We start from the raw sequence: 22082 nt of genomic DNA, 5'->3' as shown, positions 1-22082 counted from the left end.
CTTTTGATTCTCTTTCATCCTGGCTAGCATAAAGTCAGGGAACAATCTGACACTGGTTGTGGTAACAAAAGCATAGGTGTCACTATGGGGGGGCAATCTTTGCTGCCAATCTCAACACATCCATTTCATCACACTGATGACAGAAATAAATAATTTTTCATCTTTACCCTTTTGGATATGGCAAGACATTCTGATCTCCTGGAAGCAATTCAGATGTTTAGCATGGGTGACTGTACACTCCATGGTGTCTGTGATATCCATGATGAGTTACCAGATATGAGAGGATCTTCGTTGACTCATGCCTTTGTTTTCAAAGAAGCTGGAGGCTGAGAGATCTAAAGTGGCACTAGATACCCAGTTACAGGCCCCTACCTGTATTTGAAATGTCCGTATTTTGCAGCTAGAATGGTATGAGTGGAGCTTGTTTTCTTTTAGGGTATTTAAAAATCTAATACAGTCTAAAGAAAGCAGATTATACTTCTGAGGTAGGTAAACAAACCATTTCAGACAAGATAGTCTTCAGACAACTCAGAACTGTTCTAAGATGAGAACTGACAAAATGAGAACGTAACAAAGAAGAACCTGAACCTGCTAGCTAGAAACAATAACCAGAGCAAGGAGTCTTTATTGCCCATGCACCTTCCAAAGCACTCAAGAAATCTCAGGCAAATCAGAATGGAGAACAAAGGTAGATTAGAAATAAAAAAAATTAGGACTGCATGACAGACAGGTATTCCCTGGAGCCTGTATCTCTCTCCCTTTTATAGGAGGATCAAAATTTCAGCTTAATCTTCAGCACCAATTCAGCTGTAACATATAGGCAGTATAAGGTCACTCCCCACTTCCCTTCTTTGTCCCCCCTAACTCCCCACAATTTCATGGTTGTTTTAGGTTTTGGTTCATAAGTCTCAGTCTCGTTCACTTCATTAATTAGAGGCAGCCATCCTAACTTTGCTGCATGCACCATCTACAACTTGGCCTGTTTTCAGAGAGCAGAGCTAGGATCCCACAAGAGCAACTTCAGGAAATCTCAGATAACTATCAGTGTTCTTTGTTCCACAAAAGGAACAGTTATTACTATCCTTAATAGCACCAAAAAGACTGTCTGTATTATCCCTCTTTCTCTGGACTATGGGAAAGGGAATATTAGTTAGCAAATTAAAATCCTGTCACTTTATATGTCAAGTTGGGGAATATTTTCCCCCTCCTTTTTAGATTAGCAATAAAATACAAATATCATGGCTGCTCAACAACTAAAATGTTCTTTACTAAAACCACTTGCATCCTGACTCTAATTTTCTGTTAACTGAAAAACAAGAAACTTATTTCCTACATTTATTTTTTCACTTCAAATTAACCCCAGTCTAGTCTTTCCAATCCTTACAATATCCACCTCTTACTCCTGCTTCTTCAGATTACTTCTTCACCATTTTCTTCTCTTTACTCTGTCATGCATGCTCTGCTCCCTACACAGGCTTTAATGTAGCATGGTGCCTGTCCAGCTTCAAAGAAGAGCCTCAGACAGTGTTTTTGTGAGTAAATAAACCACACTTAAACAGCACAGTTCCCTTTGAAAGCCCCATGGCCATTCATCCCTCGGCAGTCGCCATTTTTCAGTAGCAGGTTTTCAAAACTAGGAGGCACTTACTATCAATGATTTTCTAAAATTCAACAGGCATTGGTTTGGATCTCTTATTTTCCAGCATTTACATATTGTATGCTCCACCTATTTGTACTAGATAAGGATATGATCTATAAAAGATGCAACTGCAGCTTCTTCCTGATTAGTCAATGTACCATTTCCCCTTGCTAGAAGGGAAAAATGCCTTTCTGGCTCACTTAAGATAGCCTGAGAATGAGATTTTCTCTATATGAATATGTATAATACTTAAAAAACTGCAGGCAAGCATGACAAATAAGTTGCAAAATGTGCTTGTTTAAACAATATGTCTCACTGAATATCAGGGCACATATTTGGTAGAATGAGTAGGAAGGTTTTCCCCTAGCACAGAGGATGCTCTGAGCATGCTGTGCACTGATCACTTCACAGAGACAGAGGAAGATGACAGCATGAAATGGAAGATAACATCACCAGGTTTGTTTTCAAAGTAAGGTATAGGTATTCTTTATGTTGCATTTACAAAGCTGAAGTATATTAATAACACTATTCTATGCATGTTTAGGTTTCCTCCAAATATACCATTTTCATGGGAATTATGGGCATTCACAGAATCCTTCTGTTTGTCTAACAACTTCTATGAGAAAAGGACAACAACAGTATCATAAAATAATACCTTCTCTGCTGTCTCATACCTAAAATACCTGCAGATCCCTGGCATTTTATTTACCATATATTCCTTCTTGTGCCAACCTTCATACCAACTAAATCAAAGGCTCAGTGGATAAAAGACTGGAAACAAAATAATTAATAGTGATGGAAAATGGACTTGTCAGTTAAGTTCTATTCTCAGTATCATGAAACCCTTTCACAGCACAGCTGTCATGGCAAGACAAGATTTTTTTCTTAATTTATTTATGAGTTCTGCCATCCTGAATTACAACCACTGTTATGTGGCCCGTCTCTGACAGTCACGAACATCAGTAGGCATCCACAAATATTCTCTAAGGTTACAAGGCTGTATAAGTTTAGTTGGTTAAGCTCAGGAGGAAAACAGAAAAGCCTATTGAAGCACCTAAACAATGCACTCAGCAGTACAATAGTTTCACAGAGAGAGAAACAAAGATAAATCTGAGAAGGGGAACTAATGTTAGCCTGAAGACATCTCAAAGAATCAGGTTCTTTTGGATAGCACATCAGGAGGAAAATAGTGTTTTTTCAAAGGGAAAGTCTAGAAAACAGATTTATAATCATATTGTAGCTTTGTTAACCTTGAAGGTTGAGTTTTATTAGCTATCTGCTGCAATATGCAGTCCTTACATTTGCAGCAGTACTTTGGTGTGTAAGTGCCATACACAGAAATTCCTGTGCAGAAAAGCAGTGCAACTCTGGGGATACTGACAATTCATCTGAAAGCTTTCACTGTGAAATACTTCTAGGATGTCCCTTCACCCTACTTCCAAAGTTAAGAGTGCATATATTTGAGGAGAAGAGGTTCAGTATAATGCTGGTACAGAAATAATTACTGCAATACATTGCAGTGCTACATGGTCAGGTTGAGTTTCAACTGTGCAACGCATCAATACACATAAAGGTACTGTAAAAATCCACCCACAGATTTTATGTAAGCCTTCCTAGATTTTGAAAGCATTGTGTAGACCAGGTCTCAACTACAAACTTAATGCTGTGGAGAATTGCTTAACAAGGAGATCCATTTCCAAAGTGGAGGGGACAAGTAGTAGGAAAGAACAAAACAAGGTGGGCACTGCCTGGGTGCAAATGAAGGAGAAAGACACAAACAAGTCAGCTGAGTTGGGCAGGCACAGAGAAGTCTTGGAAAAAACAGAATAAAGAAAAAGAAATCCTAGATTCCAAGGTTTGTCAAGAAGCAAAAGGGAACCAGCAGTTAAACTCAGTGATGGTACTTGCATGGTTCTGGGAAAAAGAGGGATATTCTTGGGGAAGGACACACAGTATATGGCACAGTTACTTAACTGTAGGAAAAAACTATAAAGAAGGGAAACAGAAAATCTATTTTCATATCTAACCTCAAAGAAATCATTACAGGAATTGAAATTCAATTACATGCCTGGGACCATAATGAGCAACACGGTGCTCATCATCGCTGACTCTTCTCATTCCACCTGCAGCTTAAGGGATACAGGGTAAGAACCAACATAATTTGCATCCAATAATGATGTCTTTAGATTAATTTGTATAGATAATGGAAGATTTAAAACTTGCTTGTGCAAACAGTGGCATCCACAAAACCAATCTTCACAATGCCTTCTAGAAGCAGTAGTTTCTATAGCCTGAAATGATACTGAGATTGACATGATCTTGGCTCCCTAATTACATCAGAGTGGGATTTTCTACTCCTAATGCTTAAGTGCATGTCAATACCAAGACAGATTGCAATATGCATATTACTATGCCAAGAAATCACTTTAAAATTATTCAATGTAATCTGTTAATAATTGAGTAACTTCTGGTAAAGAATTATTAAAACAACATGAATTCATCACTTTGAAAAAAGAATTAATAAAAACCAAAAAGGTATATAAAATTCATTTACATACCAAAAAGGTACATAAAGATCTAAGCAACCTCACCCTGAGAAATAACTGAACTTCTGTATTCCAAGAAAGCTATCTTAAAATGCTTGTATTTTAAAGACTACTGGATTGCTTTCTAAATCACATTCCTTTCATCCACAATGCTTATTCTGTTTTCCTTTTAAAACCAGGGGGGTTTATCTGCTCCAATATGGGGTTCTCTTTTCCTAGCAAAGATAATATTTTATATACACTTTAAAACTGATGGGCATCAGCGTTCCAGACAGGTTTCACTAACTGGAGATATATTTGCTACCAGGGTAGGATAAAAACAGGAGGAGGAGAGTGCAGAAATAAGAGAGTTGCTATGCCAACCTACAAATGCTAATGGCATGACAAATACAAAAAGGTCATATAAAAAAAATAGAAAGAAATGCTCTGATCAAGAAGTATTTGTACTTAATTTAATAAACAATGTAGCTACTCTATTCAAGTTCCTTCAAAACAATACAGTTTAAAAATAAGAAAAATCAGCACAGTACCACACTGGAAATCAGGCTTTGTCCTGCCCTTGGTTTATCACTAAAATGCATTATTCTTTATCATCCATATTAAAAATATGATGATCTAGGAAAAAGTTACATATAAATGCTGAATGGATTTGCCTGTAAGTAGATCACTGTATTTATTCTGTATTTCAATACAGAGTATAAAATAAAATTTAAAAATTAGTAAAAAGTGCATCATGCAAAAAGATCATGCAAAAAGGTATTTTTGTCATTTTGAGGTAGAATTCTGTAATAAACTCAAAACCTACCTTCTACTTTAAATGGTAAAATACTAAATGCAATTTTTAAGAAATCTTTTAGGAGGATTTTCAGTCGATTTTCAAATATTTGGGTGTGCTTGATTAAAAACTTTAAAAAAAAATCCCAACTGTTCTGAATGTTCTCTTCATCTAAGGTGTATTATGGCAGATATTAGTAATGACTCCTGTACTCTCAAATATAAGAGATGCATGCAGTGCAGTATTTTACATAAAATCCTTGCAACAGAGACTGTTTGTAACAGAATTCAAGCCCACCAAAAATACAGAATGGGTTTTCTTTTCACTTGAAATATGGTTTCAATTTGGTTGAAACACCAACCATTTAAAATTACTGCTTTCTTTGTCTTTCTAGTACTCCAAAGAGAGCACTAACAGAATGCCAATGACTTTTCCTGGGTCAAACTCATGTCTTCACCAGGGCAAAGGAACAGTACTGGCATGTAGACAGACAACCTGTGGACATCAGAGTATCCTCAGAAAGCCCATGGGAGAAAAGAGGACAGCTGGGCCACAGCATTCACTAAAAATTTCAAATACATTCAGTGTTCTGACCATTTTATCATCAACTTTTGTGATGGGCAACAGAAAACACAGAAATTTTACAGCGCAACTCAAGTTTTCTAGCATAGAATTGCAGATCCAAGATAAAGTTTTACATAAGCTTTGGTTGAGCATTCAAAGAGAAATGAGTTGCTCAACCTTTTGAAGATCACCCATGGCTAATTAAAGACCTGCCAAGGCTTTTCTAACAATTAAAAATTTGTCTTTAAAATTCCCAAAGAGGAAAATGCAAACAGCTGTTTTAATTAGCAAAACAGCAGATACTAATTAGCTTCTGTAACAGAGTATGCTGGTCCTTTAAGGACAAGACCAGTTTCAGCCCGAGTTTGTTACCCATTTAAGCCATAAGTAGAAGGACTGGAATCAAATGCTGCAGGAAAAACTAATTCCTTGTGAAATCAGTATTTCCCAGTTTCAAGTACACAAAAGAGATTTTTATTTTGAGTAACTTTCATGCTTATCCATCTTTTAGTTTCTCTTTCCAGAACTCAGTTGAGTTGAGCAGAGACTGAGAGTACTTGAAATGCCTCGTGATGACCCCGTGAGCATAAAAATTGTGACATCTCACCTTCTGGGCAAAAGGCCACTGTGTGTGGACAGAGTAACACCAAAATGTGCACATTTGCACAGCAAGCCCACGGAGCTCAGGTTGCATCAAGTCTGCTGTGAAAGCTGATTTGGGCACCTGATGCAGAGTTGTTGCAACTGACCACATCTTTCAATTCTCCCAGTTTTTTGGGACTGGTTCTGAATAACTAAGAAATCTCAGATGAAAGAGAAAGGAATGGAGAGATCAGGAGAGGCTGGAATTAGCCTTTTGCTGTGTTCACAGCACAGATCCTTGGACAGCAGCAGATATGCTCTTACGAGGTTATCGTCATGCATTGATTGTCAGTACACTGCCATTTCTAAAAATCAGTTTCAAAGACAAAACAATGTAAGTTCCATCCCATAAGAGCTGTATGTCTACAGCTGGGCATTCTGCTGTTAGTGGGGTCAGTTGCTACATGCATCATTGATAATAAACAGGATCATGCTACAAGTAGAAGATACAATGTGAGTGCCAAGTGTGAGATTTAATACAAAAGTTTAAAAGGCAATCTATTTGTGCTATCCACACAGAGTGAAAGAATAATAGAAAATATAGGTATGAAATAATAAACTCAAATAACTACAAAAATACTATCTCAAGTTTGATATCAGTGATATCAAATAATTCTGATATATGTGTTTGACAACACCAGGCAGTGGTGAAATCTTTCTTCCAAACATCTGGAAGACACTTATTGTTCAGGACTTGCATTTGAAAAATCTAAAACTGTTGTGCTGGTATTCCAACACTGTATGCCAGGACAGGTCAATAGATGTAACTGGAGGATGACAAAGGCTACTCTTTTATCATTCTGTGTGTTCTGCACATTTTACATTCATTGCTCAGTTACCAAGAGCAGGCAGCAATAAAACACCACCCTTCAAAAACCAGTCTGGGATTCTGATTATTGCATGGCATTCCAAACAAAACCAACAACATCTATTGATTAATACAAGGATTATAATGAGAAAACATTGAGAAAATATAGACATAACTATGACTGTTCCCCTGCAAGCAGGACTGTCAAACTCATTTCTCTGAAATCTCTAGCAATATTATGGTATTCAGCTAATCATTAATACACTACCCAGGAACCAATGTTTCTTTCCATGACAGATTTTAATACCTCACTCCACCTGGTAAATGTTTTCTAAATAATTTTTTGTCTTTGTATAGCATTTCAACATCTGATTTTCAAAATTATAGGAGGACACCATGTTCAAGGAAAAGAAAAAAATCTGCAAAGACTCTGCTATATGAAGGTCTTCAGAGTAAAATACCTACTTCATAGAAGGTGATATAAGTTATACAAGAGGATATTACTTCAACTGCATGCATGGTCTTGATGCCTGTTGCTTTCTCTTCAAATTAATATTCCTTTGTCTACTGATTAAACTATTAAAGAGGAATAATAATACTTTCAGCATAATGAGAGTGTGTCACAGCAGAACTATGGCTTCTCTAACTTGTTCTGTGTATTAAGGTACATAATGTACATTCAGATTCAGGCTTTGCTAACTATTTTTCTAGTGATAATATACACAAAGCTCAAATGTTTTCTCTGTTGCTGTGTTCTGTTTTTCCCAGCTTAAAATGCAAATGAGACATTTGGTAGAGACACTCCTGTTTTTCCAGTGAACAGAAGATGTGGCACTGTTCAAGCACTGTTGCTTTAGGGCCCCACCCAGCTCATGCAGAGGGTTCAAATGGGTTCAATGAAATAAAGACATTTCTGGAGAGGGATTTTCATTGAAATGCTTTTTAATTAAATTTTATTTACTGATGTGACCAAGCTTAACTGGCCTCAGGACAAACTAGGATCTTGTCCTTTACTAGAACAACATCTTTATTCTCATATCAAAGAAACAGGTCTATGAGGGTTTACTTCTCAATGAAACAATATTGATAAAAGCAATTCACCTTTTTATTCCCCAAGTAGATTAGTACCTGTTTAAACTTCACAATAAAGTAAAGCTGTTTAAATGGAGCTAGATTAAAAATCTTTGCATTAAGAACAAATTGATTATGAGCTACTGAGATCCATCTAACAATTCCAAATCCACTTCAGCTCCTGTAAATTAAACTTGGAGCTAAATGCCATGGAGGTAAAAATAAAGGAGGTACATCAATTTACAACCTTTTAGAAAGGTGAACCTTTCAATTTGGGGGGAAAAAAAAGCAAAACAAAACAAGATAAATATGATATACAAACATTACCTGAATATCCTGTTGCCATTTAAAGATTATAAATCATAAGTACAAGGTTACAGGAAGAGACCACGAATTAAGTCTCATTAAATAAGAATGAATAGAGATCTAAAACCGAGGTCCCTTTAAGTCCTATTTTTAATTCTAGGATTTCCAGGTTAATTATATTGAAGCTTTTCCAAACCTCAAGTCTGGAAATAAATTTTTTACTTATCTTAAGTAAATATGTCCTGCTTGTACACATCCCCCCAGTAATTACTACTTCCATAAGACACCATAGTGACTGAGTAGCTTCTACATGCTGCAACTGCTGCAAACTCTTCCTGCTGTGCTCCTTGCAGAGAAAACAACCTGTGGATAAAAAACCCTAACAGTTTAAGAGAAGAAATCTTACTTACGAGTACTTTGTCAGCAGCTCCAAATTATTATGCATGTTGATTGGATATGTCTCACTGAGATGAAACAGCTTCTCTAAGGCCTCATAAATGAAAATGATGCAGATAAGAGAAGCAAAGGCTTCTTCAGTAAACCGGGTAATGTAGCAGACTAGGGAGCTGGCATCAGTTGCAACAAGGATGATGCACAGGATTGCAGTCCACAGCCCAATGCTGGCTCTCAGAGAAAGGTATGACAACCCATACTCTCTAAAAAGAGAGAAAAAAACACCAACTCACTCAACCTTTTGTCCAGCCACATTAAATGGAGACAAGGCAGCTCCAAAATTTCCTTTTTGGGGACAGTCTGAATCAGAAATTATATACTTAATGTGAACAGAAGATCTTATCAAGTCACCTCCTGACCAGAGCTCTTCCCCCAATTAACAGGACGCAAAGAGTTCTATCTCTATTAAAGTAATCACATGAGCAGCTTTGAGAGTAGTCACACACAAAGTGTATAAGGTCCACTCACTTTTTATCCCATATCCTGCTTTGTGAACAGCCAACACCTGTCAATTTCTTTTTAAGCTGTGAAAGAGTAGCTATAACAACTTTCATCAAAATTCTGTAAGCCTAGTGCATATGATAATAGAGCTCCAAACACACCGTGTGACATTATCACAGCAAACCGAAAGGTCTGTCGGAAGGTGCGAGAAATTCTGAGTGCTAAGCGGGGTTTCCTACTCTGTGTTGTGCAGGAGATCCTGCCACACAAGTCCCTGTCACAGCAGTGAGGCAGAAAAGCAGACTGGATAGCAGAGAAGCATGATGGCTTCCAAATGGAGACATCATTTTTACCCACACTGTGGCAGGGACATGACAAGCACAGCACACGAGCCTGAATGTGGCTCTGACACCTCACCCCCTCTCTGTCCAGGTGAGGGAATGGCATTTCTGTATTAGTGACTATTGAAAGAGGGACCGCTTCTACTGCCTGCACTTTCTTGGTGAGAGACAACACCTTTCAAGTTAGGGATGAGATAAATCACTGATTCAAATATATTACCTCAGAGTAGAGAATGAGAATATTCAAAAGAAAACCCCAAAAAATCCCCACAAACATCCTGAAGCAGTCATTCCTTTCAAAACAGGGGTGGGGGAAAGGGAAGGGAAGGGAAGGGAAGGGAAGGGAAGGGAAGGGAAGGGAAGGGAAGGGAAGGGAAGGGAAGGGAAGGGAAGGGAAGGGAAGGGAAGGGAAGGGAAGGGAAGGGAAGGGAAGGGAAGGGAAGGGAAGGGAAGGGAAGGGAAGGGAAGGGAAGGGAAGGGAAGGGAAGGGAAGGGAAGGGAAGGGAAGGGAAGGGAAGGGAAGGGAAGGGAAGGGAAGGGAAGGGAAGGGAAGGGAAGGGAAGGGAAGGGAAGGGAAGGGAAGGGAAGGGAAGGGAAGGGAAGGGAAGGGAAGGGAAGGGAAGGGAAGGGAAGGGAAGGGAAGGCTTTAAAAGGAGAAAAAAGCCCTAAATTTAAGAAAAATTCACCTTTCTGCTTTACCAACTCACAGCATAATTTTTGGACTCTGCAACATGATAAAGGCAACAATTTATCTTGTAGTGCATTGCTTAGAATTTCAACTTTGGGATAGGTGTCTCTACTTTTACCTAAAAACAAATGAAGGATGAGGAATATCATGATCTTCACTTACTTGCAAAATTTGAATAAGATCTTCTCAAACACTAAAACTGGTCCTGTGCTGCCAAGAATAGTGAGAGGCTGTCCACCAAAAAGAGAGTAGGCAATTCCAGTCATGGATGCTCCAAACAGTGATTCTATTGCACTCTGAATACAACACAGAGAGAAGTGTCCATAAATTTTCAAACAGGTTCTTTTTGCAATGTCTTAGTCCATAGCCTTCTAAACATTGAAACACCAATATATAAAGGTGATTCATGCAACAGTAAGGAAATACAAACCACGAAACTAGGACTATAAGTTTGTTTTAAAAGTTCAGATTTAACACATACTATACGACCTTCAGTTGCTTCTCCCAGCAGACCACCAAATGTGATGACAGGAGACATGCAAGCACAGTAGAGAAACAAAAATGATGCCAGACACTGCAGACTGAGAGCATCCCTGAAGTCACTCCAGAAGAAGGGGGCTTTTCTTTTGATATCTAAAATTAATCCTCCAAAAAATCTAAAGAAAACACACAAGAGTTCAAATCAATTAAGGTGGCACACAAAACTTTCTTTTACAATATTGCCTCAATCACACTGCAGAGATGCTACTGTTCCTTGATCAAATGATTCATACTCTTATCCTTCACCCTTCAAAAAAAAAAAAAGTTTATAGGAAGCCTGTCTTTGTAACTTCAACCAGGAAATTATTGTGGTTTTAAAACAAACTAATTTCCATGTCTCTTTTATAAATTCTTCAACTCATCATCCAGACACCAAAGTTCTGAACAGTTCCTTGCTCCCATGCACTAAACCAAACTGTTTATTACATGAAATAATTCTTTACATTAATTAGAGAGGTATCACAGTGCCTATTTGCATACATCAGCTTCACATTCTTTATTTGAGAACCTGTTCCTAAATACACTTGATGACAGAAATGAATATATGCTACCATTTTTCAAGGACAAGAGCTGTCATCTTTTGTCATTTACACTGTGTCAAGTATAATCAAATATTTAGGAACAGACGGTCCCTTACAAAATACCATACAGCTAAAGTAAATAACCTCACAATGCTCTTTTCCTCACAGGCACAGAATGTATCAGATGCTGCAGAGGTAAAGGAGAAGGTGTGGTGCTACTACCTCCTAAATATTAAAACAATCCTTCAAGCTGTCAATTAGCAGGTTCTCTGGTGAGAGAACAACTTCCAGCCAGACTGGCCATCACCCGCCCTGCCCCAGTGTACACCAGCACTGCAGCTGAATCTTTAGCTTAATGCTAAAGGCAGGAACGGTATTTAAATATCAGGAGGCAGCAAAGTAAAACATCTATTGCCCAGCTACACTGCACTAAGGCAGCCACTGACAGCTGATGCACTTACACCACACCACACTAGATGAGAGGAAAGTATTCCTTGGGGCAAATTCTTCATTCTGTATACTGCAGCCACCAAGGTAACCACAGCCTCATGTACCAGGACATATCATGGCTTACTGAGGTAAAAAAGAAATGCTAGAGCTGCACAACCCAGAAACTTCAACTACAAAAGAGCTGTAAGTATTCACAATATATGGCACAACACTATACCAAGTTTCCCTTCATCCTGTACAAAACCAAGAAACATTAACCAAGTTTAAGAAAGGTCTGACCTTTGTAAATATTAGAGAAAGGAGGTTGCAATAAATACAATGAGAAAACTCAAACCCTCTTGTCCTCTCCTGCTCTCTGCAAATGAGCATGTATTGTCCTCTTCAGCTACGTGGCACATGCAAATCAGGACAAAGGCCTGAAAGAAATTCTGCACCAAGACACTTCTGAGAGAACTAGACCCTTGTGATTCCCTCTGAACATCACTTTGAACACTTAAGATTTGGAATATGATTCACTAACTTTCCAGTGCGCTGCAGTTCTGGTCCAGAGTGTCCCCCAGGATGTTCTGCTTCCCCATGGGCTGCAGTTCCATTTGGCACTCCTGGGATCTTACGCTTCTCCTACCAGAAGGAAAAAATATTTCTCATGGGTTTTAGTACAGGCTCTGAAAGTTGAAAGCTTAAACATGAAAATTTAATTTTAAGATTCGTCAGCATAACCTTCTCATAAGCTGTAAAGGAGTTCTATTACCAGACAGTTAATAGTGAAAAGAATTGTGATTCTATGAAATTTAAAGAACTGATCACAAAAAAATCTTGTATCAGAAAACATTTTAAAGAGTAACAAGCCTTGATCAATTCTTGCAATAAGCTTAGAACAAAAGCAAATGATGGCTATTTGGAATATGCAAGGATGCTTAAGACCACTTATCCCTGAATTTACTATCTTTAGATACAACTGCCTGTATTTAGTCAGGAGAGAACTAGCACTGAACTAAACCAAATGTCAGCACTATACTGTATGCTTGCAAGTCAAGGGTTCTTCTAAAGAAAATTAACCTAAAATAAAAACAGCATGCAAAACATAGTGACTTTGCTAAATGCTAAATTAATGAGACTTAAATCTACATAATAAAAATTCACTACAACTTTTAAAAGTGTCTGAATTTTACACTGTACAAACCTGAGAGGGAACATTTTTAGGTGGTTCTATTCGAATTGTTGGGTCCCACTCTCCAGGAGGGAGAACAGTAACCTGATCAAGAAACTCATCGATTCCAGACACCAAGTCATTGCGGTCCTTTGCTTTGTAAGCAACATCATGGAATACCTGTGAAAAATTGAGACGTGTGTGTGGGAGGAAAAAGAGATTGAAAAGGAACTGTCTCTAAAATAATGGCCCCACTTCTCTGAAATAGAGCACACTTTGTAAAGTTCCCACTGAACAATCTCAGCTTCAACTGAAAATAGCTTCTGGTACTTAGCTCTCATAGAGATTCCAGCTGCTACAGAAAAACATCCTTATGGCGGCTAAATATTTGAGAGATTTTGCAGTTTAAACAAAATTAAATCCACTCAAAAGCAACTGTGTAAAATGGAATCTTATTGGTGAAGACATCTTTGGTTATGAATATCGTTTCTCCTTTTGTGATCCCCTTACAGCAGTATAATCTGGGCTGTCACAGGATCATGAAATGAGTTAGAATGCTCATTGTCATCACCAGAACGATTAGCCACATTTCATCTGAAGGACTGGAGATTCCCTATTACACCTCTTCAGTTAGTACAAAACTGAACCATGAATAAAAATACCTCATCTGTCATTAGTGTTGCAATTGATCTTCCAATCTCATGGTATTGTTGGCCTTTACCCAGTGGTCCAAGAAGAATGAACAAAAATCTGCAAATTAAAAGTAAATCTGAGAAATTGTAAAGCATAGATGGTTGAAATGAATATAAATATTACAGAAATATCTAAAATGTGGACTAGAAGAATCTCTCAGATAAACACCATATATAATCTCCTTCAAGATCCTCACACATGCATTTAAACATGAAGCTTTGCTTAGAAAAAGAATATGAAAATAGCTTCCAAAAATATGTCATAAACTTAACAGTCAGTCTTGATTGAGGCTACCAAAACCTCCTTACATAATAAACCTTAACTTACATAATAAATGTATACAATTCTAATCTATGTACAGCACACATTATTTTACTTAATTCTGTTAATTCAACAGAATAGTTATGGTTACATAAATTATTGCAATATTGGAGATGTTAAATTTACCCAAATAAAATAATTTTAAAATAATTTTTACTCCCATTAAGGCTCTGGACAGTCTCTACTTGAGGCTGTAAGCAAGTAAAGTTTTATAAAAGGCAGAGGATTTGTTCAAACAAAATAACTAAAACTCTCAGTTTTGCTAAAATGCAAAAGACAGTACTCTGATGTATATTACTGATTTTTTTATTATTGCATACAAATTTTTGCAGAAACATTTTATTGTCCTAATTAGTAACTATTTTCATTTTGACCAAAAATCAAGAAATCTGTTATTCTCCTCTTTGTGGTTTTTTTTCTTGTCGGAATTTGGGAGAGATTACAAGGAAAAGCTTTTTCCAAAGCCAATTCCCTCAGTGTTTCTTATACACATGCAAAAACTAGAAAACATCAAAAAGGTAACATCCAAAGTAACTACAAATTACAGCTCAAAGAAAATGTTTATTTGGTTAGAAGCAAGGATCTGAGTCTCAGCATTGCATTTCATAGCATAACACGAGTGTGATATGTGAGTGCCCTGAGCATCACAAACTGGAATACAATACTGCATACTGTTGGAATTCTACTTTCATAGAAACTAAAAGAGGGAAGGGGAAAGAAAGACAGAATGTGTGTAGAAACATATGCACAAATTAATAAAAAAAAAAAAAAGGGGAGATGGGGGGTGGATTCCGCAATAATAGTTAAGTTAGTGAACACAGAAATGGGAGAATCACTCTGGAGTTTTGATCTGAATTAACCTCAGCAGGACACAATGTAAGCACAGATCTATCCCAGTTTTCTTCTATTTGAATACAAGGTCTATTTTAGACTTTTTTTTTTTTTAATTCCTCAATTTTTTTTCAGAATCAAAGTACTCCATCAGGAAAAGTTTCAACTTGGAAAAAATGAATTAAAAAACAATTTATAGTTAAAAGTCTCATTTTTTACCATGCAAAGTAAATTTCTGAAGAAGTAAAAATTTTTTCAGAATATATTTACAGCATGTTCTCAATCCATTCACTCACTTTCCCTAGTCAACCAAACTAAAGTTTGCTTTTCGCCTTTTCTCAATTCCATCTTCATTTTGTTTTAGTTCTGTACAAAATGATGCAGTACCACACAAGTAGTTTCAGTTCCAGATGAATTATTCTATGAAGTTGAATATTTCACCTTAGTAAGATACTTCATCTGGAGTAATACCAGTTTGCTTGGATAAACTGTGTGTTATCACCTACATTTCTACATCTGTGAAGTACCCAAAACTAGCATGTGTCTGAATATACCCACACATCATTTACAGGGGAAGCGGAAGGCTGAGAGATGTCTCTGTCAAAGAGCAAACCAAATTCCTCACTCAGTAAAGGCAAACCCAAGGGTCACATCACCCTGTCCCCACAGGGTCCTCAGGGGAACACGAAGCAGGATCAGCCCAGCTGTACCTGGTTGGAATTGGAACTTCAGCCAGGCCTGTGAGCAGCACTGCAGGAGACAACCTGACAAAAGCCACCACGGCGCGGTCCAGGAACTCGAGCTCACCAACCAAGATGTTTGATGCTTCAGCTCCAGGTGGTATCTTTTTCATGAAGTGTAGGTCAACCTGGGGAAAGTATATTAAATTACAACCTAAAAGTTACTCACAGGGGTTTTTTCTTTCCCCTGCTTTGTTGACAGAGACTTTCTGATCACTGCACTATAACCTTGACTATTTCAGTTGTGCAGTTCCACTGTTCTTGTCTGTTGAATATTTTTCTTTCCATAAAAATGTTTCTCTAAACCAAACTAGATATTAATTATTTGATTGATTTTTCTTGGAAACAAAGCACTACAGAATTAATTTATAAAGACAACAAAGAAAATTCAAAATATTTTTAAGAATATAGGATAAATATCCTAGTAATGCTTTTTATCTATACTCATAACAGCATGAATACTTAATAACAATCATAACAGTAGAAGAAATTAAGACACCTTATTTTTCCATAATTATCAATTCTGGAAATCATTAATTCATAGCTCATAGTTGTTGGGTTATTATCTCACTGAGAAGAACAATAGATTCCACTACACACAATTTTCCCTTTTCTACTCTGAGATGCTTTTTTGTTTTCAGATTTAACAGAAGACAGTTACCCTTCTGCTGAAGTAACAGAAAATAAACTATCATGAGCTTTGACAGCCTCAAGAGCAAGAAGAAAGCAGAAGAAAAACTTTGGAATTTTAGGCAGCAATGTTGATTTTTGCAGAATGATAGAAAAACAGAGACACAGCTTCATCATGATATTCCTATAATAAGCTCAAGGTATTTGTGAAGGATTGTATGGCTCTAGACTTTTCTCTGTAACAAAGACTGACATGGAGTAATAAAGTATATAATGTATGTCTGATTTAATTATGCACCAGTATTGTCTACATTTCAAAATGCATGAATTTTGTCATTTGCTTTCCTTTTATTAATCTAAACACAACAACAGCAACCAAATCCAATATAAACTGTTAAAGTGGACCATTTTAATGTCTATCTTACAGCCATCTGTCAGTACTAGTTTGCATAGTTTTTGGTAATATTTAGAAAATTGTTTTCTTGCAAATGGCTCTGGCACTAAATCAGAATTCAGATATAACACAGTTGCCTGTGTAATGAAGTCTTGGTTTGCTGAGATCACAAAGAGATATCTAATGCTTCCCTAAGCTACAAAGATGAATAAACACCTCACAAAGTTAAACAAGAACCAGATCAACCTGGAAGGTTGGAGACCAAGTACTTTTCAAGGTAAATTGAAAAACTGAGGTAAATTCTGTTCTCCACTCAAATAATGAAATAACTCTTCAGGATTAAATACATAACTAAGGTCCATTCTCCACCTAATTTTGGTGTCACAGGTTATTTGTAATTGAGAGGAAGAAAGCAGTCTTTCAGGCATGTAGAAATTTGCATTCTGTGCTGAGTTTACCTTGTGAATGGATGGATTAAACATTTAAATGCATTTAGCATTTAATAATTTATGTCCCATATACAATATGCTACAGTTATGACAATGAGGTCCTCTAACATACAGATCACAAGATTCAAATTTGAAAGAAACATTCTGTCTCCTGTCTACAAGAAAGTATTTCCAGACATTTCCTGTACTATTTCTCAGCTTGAGATTCTAATACTGTCTAATATTGTTTAGGTAGTGAAGAGAACCCCATTAAAAGGAAAGTAGCTGGCAGAGGAGCAAACACACCCAAACCCCAAGGGCACTGCTTTCACTGCATAATGAGAGTGGAGGTGGTCCTGGAGGGAATTTATGGCAGTGGCAGAAGCTACACATGTAGAATGCTTCATCTAACCTATGCATAATGCATCTCTTATCCCAGGTCTTTAGCTGGAGAGACCTGATGTGCATCTTAATCTGCACCCTAACCTGAGTCACATTCCTGACCTGACCCTAAATAGTCCAGGCAAGCTCCAATGAAATATAAAACTGAATAACTAATGCAGAGACCATGTCCCTCCAGGGCAACTCAAAGACTGAAGAGTGGTGGACATCTAACCTGAAACCAAACATAAACTGACATGAAGACAAACTAAACCCAACATCCCTTCTTAGTAAAACATATCAAATTTATTTATAAGCAGGGTTGACTGGCATTCAACACCAGTCAGTTGCTTCACATTGCATTTGAAAGAGCAAACTCTGTCAGAATGGGACAGGGGTTTGTCTCAGAAATTATGTTTTTCCACACAGAGCACAGGGATGCTGCTGTGAGAAGGGATCTGGGTACAGTCTCTTCATCCATTTTGTGTTTCAGGACAATTAATGTTCCCTTCAGTCTTTGGCATAAAAAGTAGAAATGAGCCAGGTGAAGTTCTTAAGCCATCACCGCCATTCTGCTCAGACAGGGGCTAAAGTGGTGCTGGGACAGATCACCTCCCCCTCACGCTGAGGACACAAAGTCCTGGTGGTGGCAGCAGAGGAAGAGCAGTGACACATTTACAAACCATCTCTCCATGCTCCTGAAGTAACCCTCAAGACACTTTCAGTGCCTGTCTCACATTTTTCATAGATAGATACCAATACAATCAATACAGTCTCAATGCAGTTTCCAGATTAAGTCAGCTTTTTGAATCAGCTCCAAATTTGGAATATTAGACATAGCCCAAGGGAGACAGATTAGCAAAGAGAGAATATGTGAGGTAGTCAAAGGTGCTTTTTTTGTAGAAGATAAATGAAATTAATATCTGGAACGAAATTAGAGCAAGAAATCACAATACTCAAGAGAAAATTACTGTACTGCTCTACTTTCCTCTCAATCTGTGCATATAATTCCAATTATAACCGTTGGGAGTTATTGCAATAGCGCATTTCAAGGGGAAACTGCACTTATGCATCTTCAAAAGGATAAATGGATCTATTTAAAGTCAGTCAAAAAGAAAGGTATTAGATTACAACCCTTTACTGTTATTTCATTCCTCCTAACAAAAGTTCTTCCTTTCATATTCCTGACTTCCTCGTTGGTATCCATCACTGTTGAGGTTAGAAAAAGATGAAATGTTGATTTCTTCCAGCTAGTTTAAATGGGAATAGCTCTTTTGATCAGCAAAGCTGCAGCACTACAAAAATAATGAGTGAAAGATCAAATGATGCAGCTCCCATTCTTGTTTAATACAAACAGAATTTCAGTTAGAGAACTGATTGGGATTTGGATCCTAAAACACTCAAAGCAACTGGAGAAATGTTCAAGAAAAGCACTACTGAAACTGAAGTAATTCCCTTCAGTTCTGCATAGAATAATTTTGAATAGATAATTATATTTATATTTTATAACCTTTACAAATTTTACATCTTGATATTAGAGTACTTGCAAAACCAATTAGTTTTACTTAAGACTTTAATATAAATATCATGAAACCAATATTGTACTTGACTGTTTAAAGCATAATTTTAGTTTGAAATGTGTTTAAAGGATTAATATCAGATTTTTAACAGCCTGCCACTGTTTATAGATGTTCTCGCTGCCTCTACAGAAATGTGGTTCATAATACATTCCCAGCCAGCCTCCTTTTTTCTCATTGTCATTGACAGAAAGATCAGTTTCCTCTCTCATTTCAGCCATATACAATTCATAGTCTGGAATGTTCAGTCAAAAATTCAAATGATGCAAATAGCTACTGCTGCTAGGAAATAAGTCTGGCACCAGATGGAGCAATCACATAAGTCTACTTTTAGCTCAGCTGCACTAACATTAAAATTCAACAGACTCAAAGTGCTGTTCTTCAGAATTTTGGTTTAAATCACCTTTCTTCACTTACTCAACCTTTGTTGCACTAATGTGTCAGCTGAAGTCATCCATCCCTGTCAGGCCTGTCATCTGTCCCCATTGTGACTGCCTTAGGTACATACAGACTTCTTACACAAATTAGGATTCTCCTTCACATTAAAGCTGAGGAGCTGTTTGCTTTTCTTTGCTATCTAACATTGAACTGTCATTGCAATCTCCACTACTGAACAGTTAACATCTTTTGTAAAGTGTACTGAAAGATCTTGGCTTGCCAGAAGAATTAAGTTGTAGGTTTACAGAAACACATTCTGTTTGAGACATCTGGAATCCACGAGTTCAGGTTATAAAAAGCATAGTTTGCATTCACACATCACTTCTACAGAAAGTAAAAATCTGAGGTAAATGTGAATTATAGGAATTCTGAATTACTTTCCTACTTAGATATTTTTCTGTTAATTTGTAACGTTTCTCCTACAAATATACACCTATGATATTAAATTTATCTGTGTTCCTAAACTGTGATTTCCTCTTACATATAATTTAGAAAGAAAATGAAAGATTCTGTTTTGTCAAAGAGAAACTGTACTGCAGTGCACACAAAACTTCAATGCTAAAGTGAAATCTACACCTTACAGATTTTCCTGACTTGCATAGATTCATTTTATTTAATTTTAAATATATGTTTGGCAGCCAGGTAGCTCTCTTCACCATCAGTGAACACTTACCTTGCTGAAGTCAACAGTGCTGTTTTCTCTGCTCACATCATTTTTGTTTTCATTACAGGCTGGAGTAGCCTGTGGGGAAACAACCTGACCTGCTAAAAAAAGTACCATTATTACAGGTCTATAAATAAAGCAACATCCAATGACACAATTATTAGAGCTCTGCATACATTTCATATCACAGAAATATGATGCACATAAACATAGCATTTTAATTAAAAACTTATTTAGAATAACACAATCTCAAAAGCTAGAACATTCATCATGTGTAGCTAGGAATGTGAGAAGGTAATTTCAAAAATATAAAAGATACTGTTGGATATTAGAAGACAAAATTTCTATACCAATTAAAGCATACAATTCTAAAGATATACATTTGGGGAAAGTCCTGCCTTCACACAGCTTTTGTAAATAATTTGAGGAGCTGCCAATTTTGGGTAATATCTGTCTACAAAAGTAATCCTCATTGACCTAAACAGGATTATGAATTTTCACAAAGTTACTCATGTGTATAAGAATGTCCTGATTATAACAACTACAAAAAACAACATAAAAGTGGACTGGTATAAAAATAAATATATTGGAAAATAACTGATTTATCATCTCAGTATTGAAAAATGTGATTATGGACATGTATAAAACAAATGTTTCAGTAAACACATTTTCAAAAAAAATCCTGTGAGGATTCAGTAAAATATTTTTTTAAAAGTATTAAAAAATTTCTCAAGATGAGAAATTTTTTAATACACCTCAATCTTGTGGAAACAAAGAGCAAGTATTTTGGCAAACAGAATTTTGCCAGAAAAAGCTCAAAAAGAAAAAACAAAGTCGAATAACAAGTCTATGTCAAATGAAGCATATTTTTACTTAAAGCCAACATTGCCCCTGCGCGTGGCCAGAGCCTACCATGCACAAACCGAGGGTGTGGGGCAGGCACAAACCCCACAGGGCACAAACCCCACAGGGGCACTGGCCATGCCCTGCTTGCCTTCAGTCTTTCTCCCTCTCTGGCATGTCAGAAGCCACACACAGCTCTGAGCACCACAATAAAGTACAAGAGAAAGTACCAAATATATGAGCCAACTATCTCTTACTGCCCTAACACATACCCAGGAATAACTACAGAGTCCAGCTGGCCCAGAGTCAGCATCTCGTGCCCAGCATATATTTGTTTCCATAGCGAATAAAGTCTCTCATATGACTGAGAAATGATGATGTGAAAACATTGGTTCTGGTGAAAATCAACCTAAACTTGCACAGTAACAAAGACCATATGTTCATGATATTTGAAGATGAAGACAGTCAGGAAGTCCTAAGCTCTGCACATTGTCTGGGCAATGCAGGAGCCACAGTGTGGCCCCTCACACTGCTGGGCTCACTCCTGCACCCAGGCAGGCCCCGGCCCCAGCCTGGACACCGGGCACTGAGCAGGATCAGCCCCAGCCTGGACACCGGGCACTGAGCAGGATCAGCCTGGACACCGGGCACTGAGCAGGATCAGCCTGGACACCGGGCACTGAGCAGGATCAGCCCCAGCCTGGACACCGGGCACTGAGCAGGATCAGCCCCAGCCTGGACACCGGGCACTGAGCAGGATCAGCCCCAGCCTGGACACCGGGCACTGAGCAGGATCAGCCTGGACACCGAGCACTGAGCAGGATCAGCCCCAGCCTGGACACCGGGCACTGAGCAGGATCAGCCTGGACACCGGGCACTGAGCAGGATCCAGCCCCAGCCTGGACACCGGGCACTGAGCAGGATCAGCCTGGACACCGGGCACTGAGCAGGATCCAGCCCCAGCCTGGACACCGGGCACTGAGCAGGATCAGCCTGGACACCGGGCACTGAGCAGGATCAGCCTGGACACCGGGCACTGAGCAGGATCCAGCCCCAGCCTGGACACCAGGCACTGAGCAGGATCAGCCTGGACACCGGGCACTGAGCAGGATCAGCCTGGACACCGGGCACTGAGCAGGATCAGCCCCAGCCTGGACACCGGGCACTGAGCAGGATCAGCCTGAGCAGGACCAGACACTTGCAAGGG

At 38.0% G+C, this 22082-nt stretch overlaps 1 protein-coding gene across 6 annotated transcripts in view; it reads right to left on the bottom strand.

Moving 5' to 3' along the window:
- Positions 1-22082, bottom strand: part of SLC4A10 (solute carrier family 4 member 10) — a 147080-nt gene that overhangs the window by 25448 nt on the left and 99550 nt on the right. For 5 of the 6 annotated variants that reach the window (XM_063161991.1, XM_063161994.1, XM_063161992.1 and 2 more), the window contains 8 exons: positions 20042-20133; positions 15491-15648; positions 13598-13685; positions 12969-13115; positions 12306-12406; positions 10756-10930; positions 10437-10570; positions 8762-9007 (listed from right to left, as the gene is read on the bottom strand). In XM_063161991.1, the coding sequence (XP_063018061.1) occupies positions 8762-9007; positions 10437-10570; positions 10756-10930; positions 12306-12406; positions 12969-13115; positions 13598-13685; positions 15491-15648; positions 20042-20133 (1141 nt within the window). The remainder of the gene's footprint in view (positions 1-8761; positions 9008-10436; positions 10571-10755; positions 10931-12305; positions 12407-12968; positions 13116-13597; positions 13686-15490; positions 15649-20041; positions 20134-22082) is intronic. The other variant, XM_063161990.1, reaches the window with a different exon arrangement.

This window comes from Melospiza melodia, chromosome 8 (assembly GCF_035770615.1).
Source record: "Melospiza melodia melodia isolate bMelMel2 chromosome 8, bMelMel2.pri, whole genome shotgun sequence".
Classification (NCBI taxonomy): domain Eukaryota; kingdom Metazoa; phylum Chordata; class Aves; order Passeriformes; family Passerellidae; genus Melospiza; species Melospiza melodia.
This window is presented reverse-complemented; position numbering and strand designations above follow the sequence as displayed.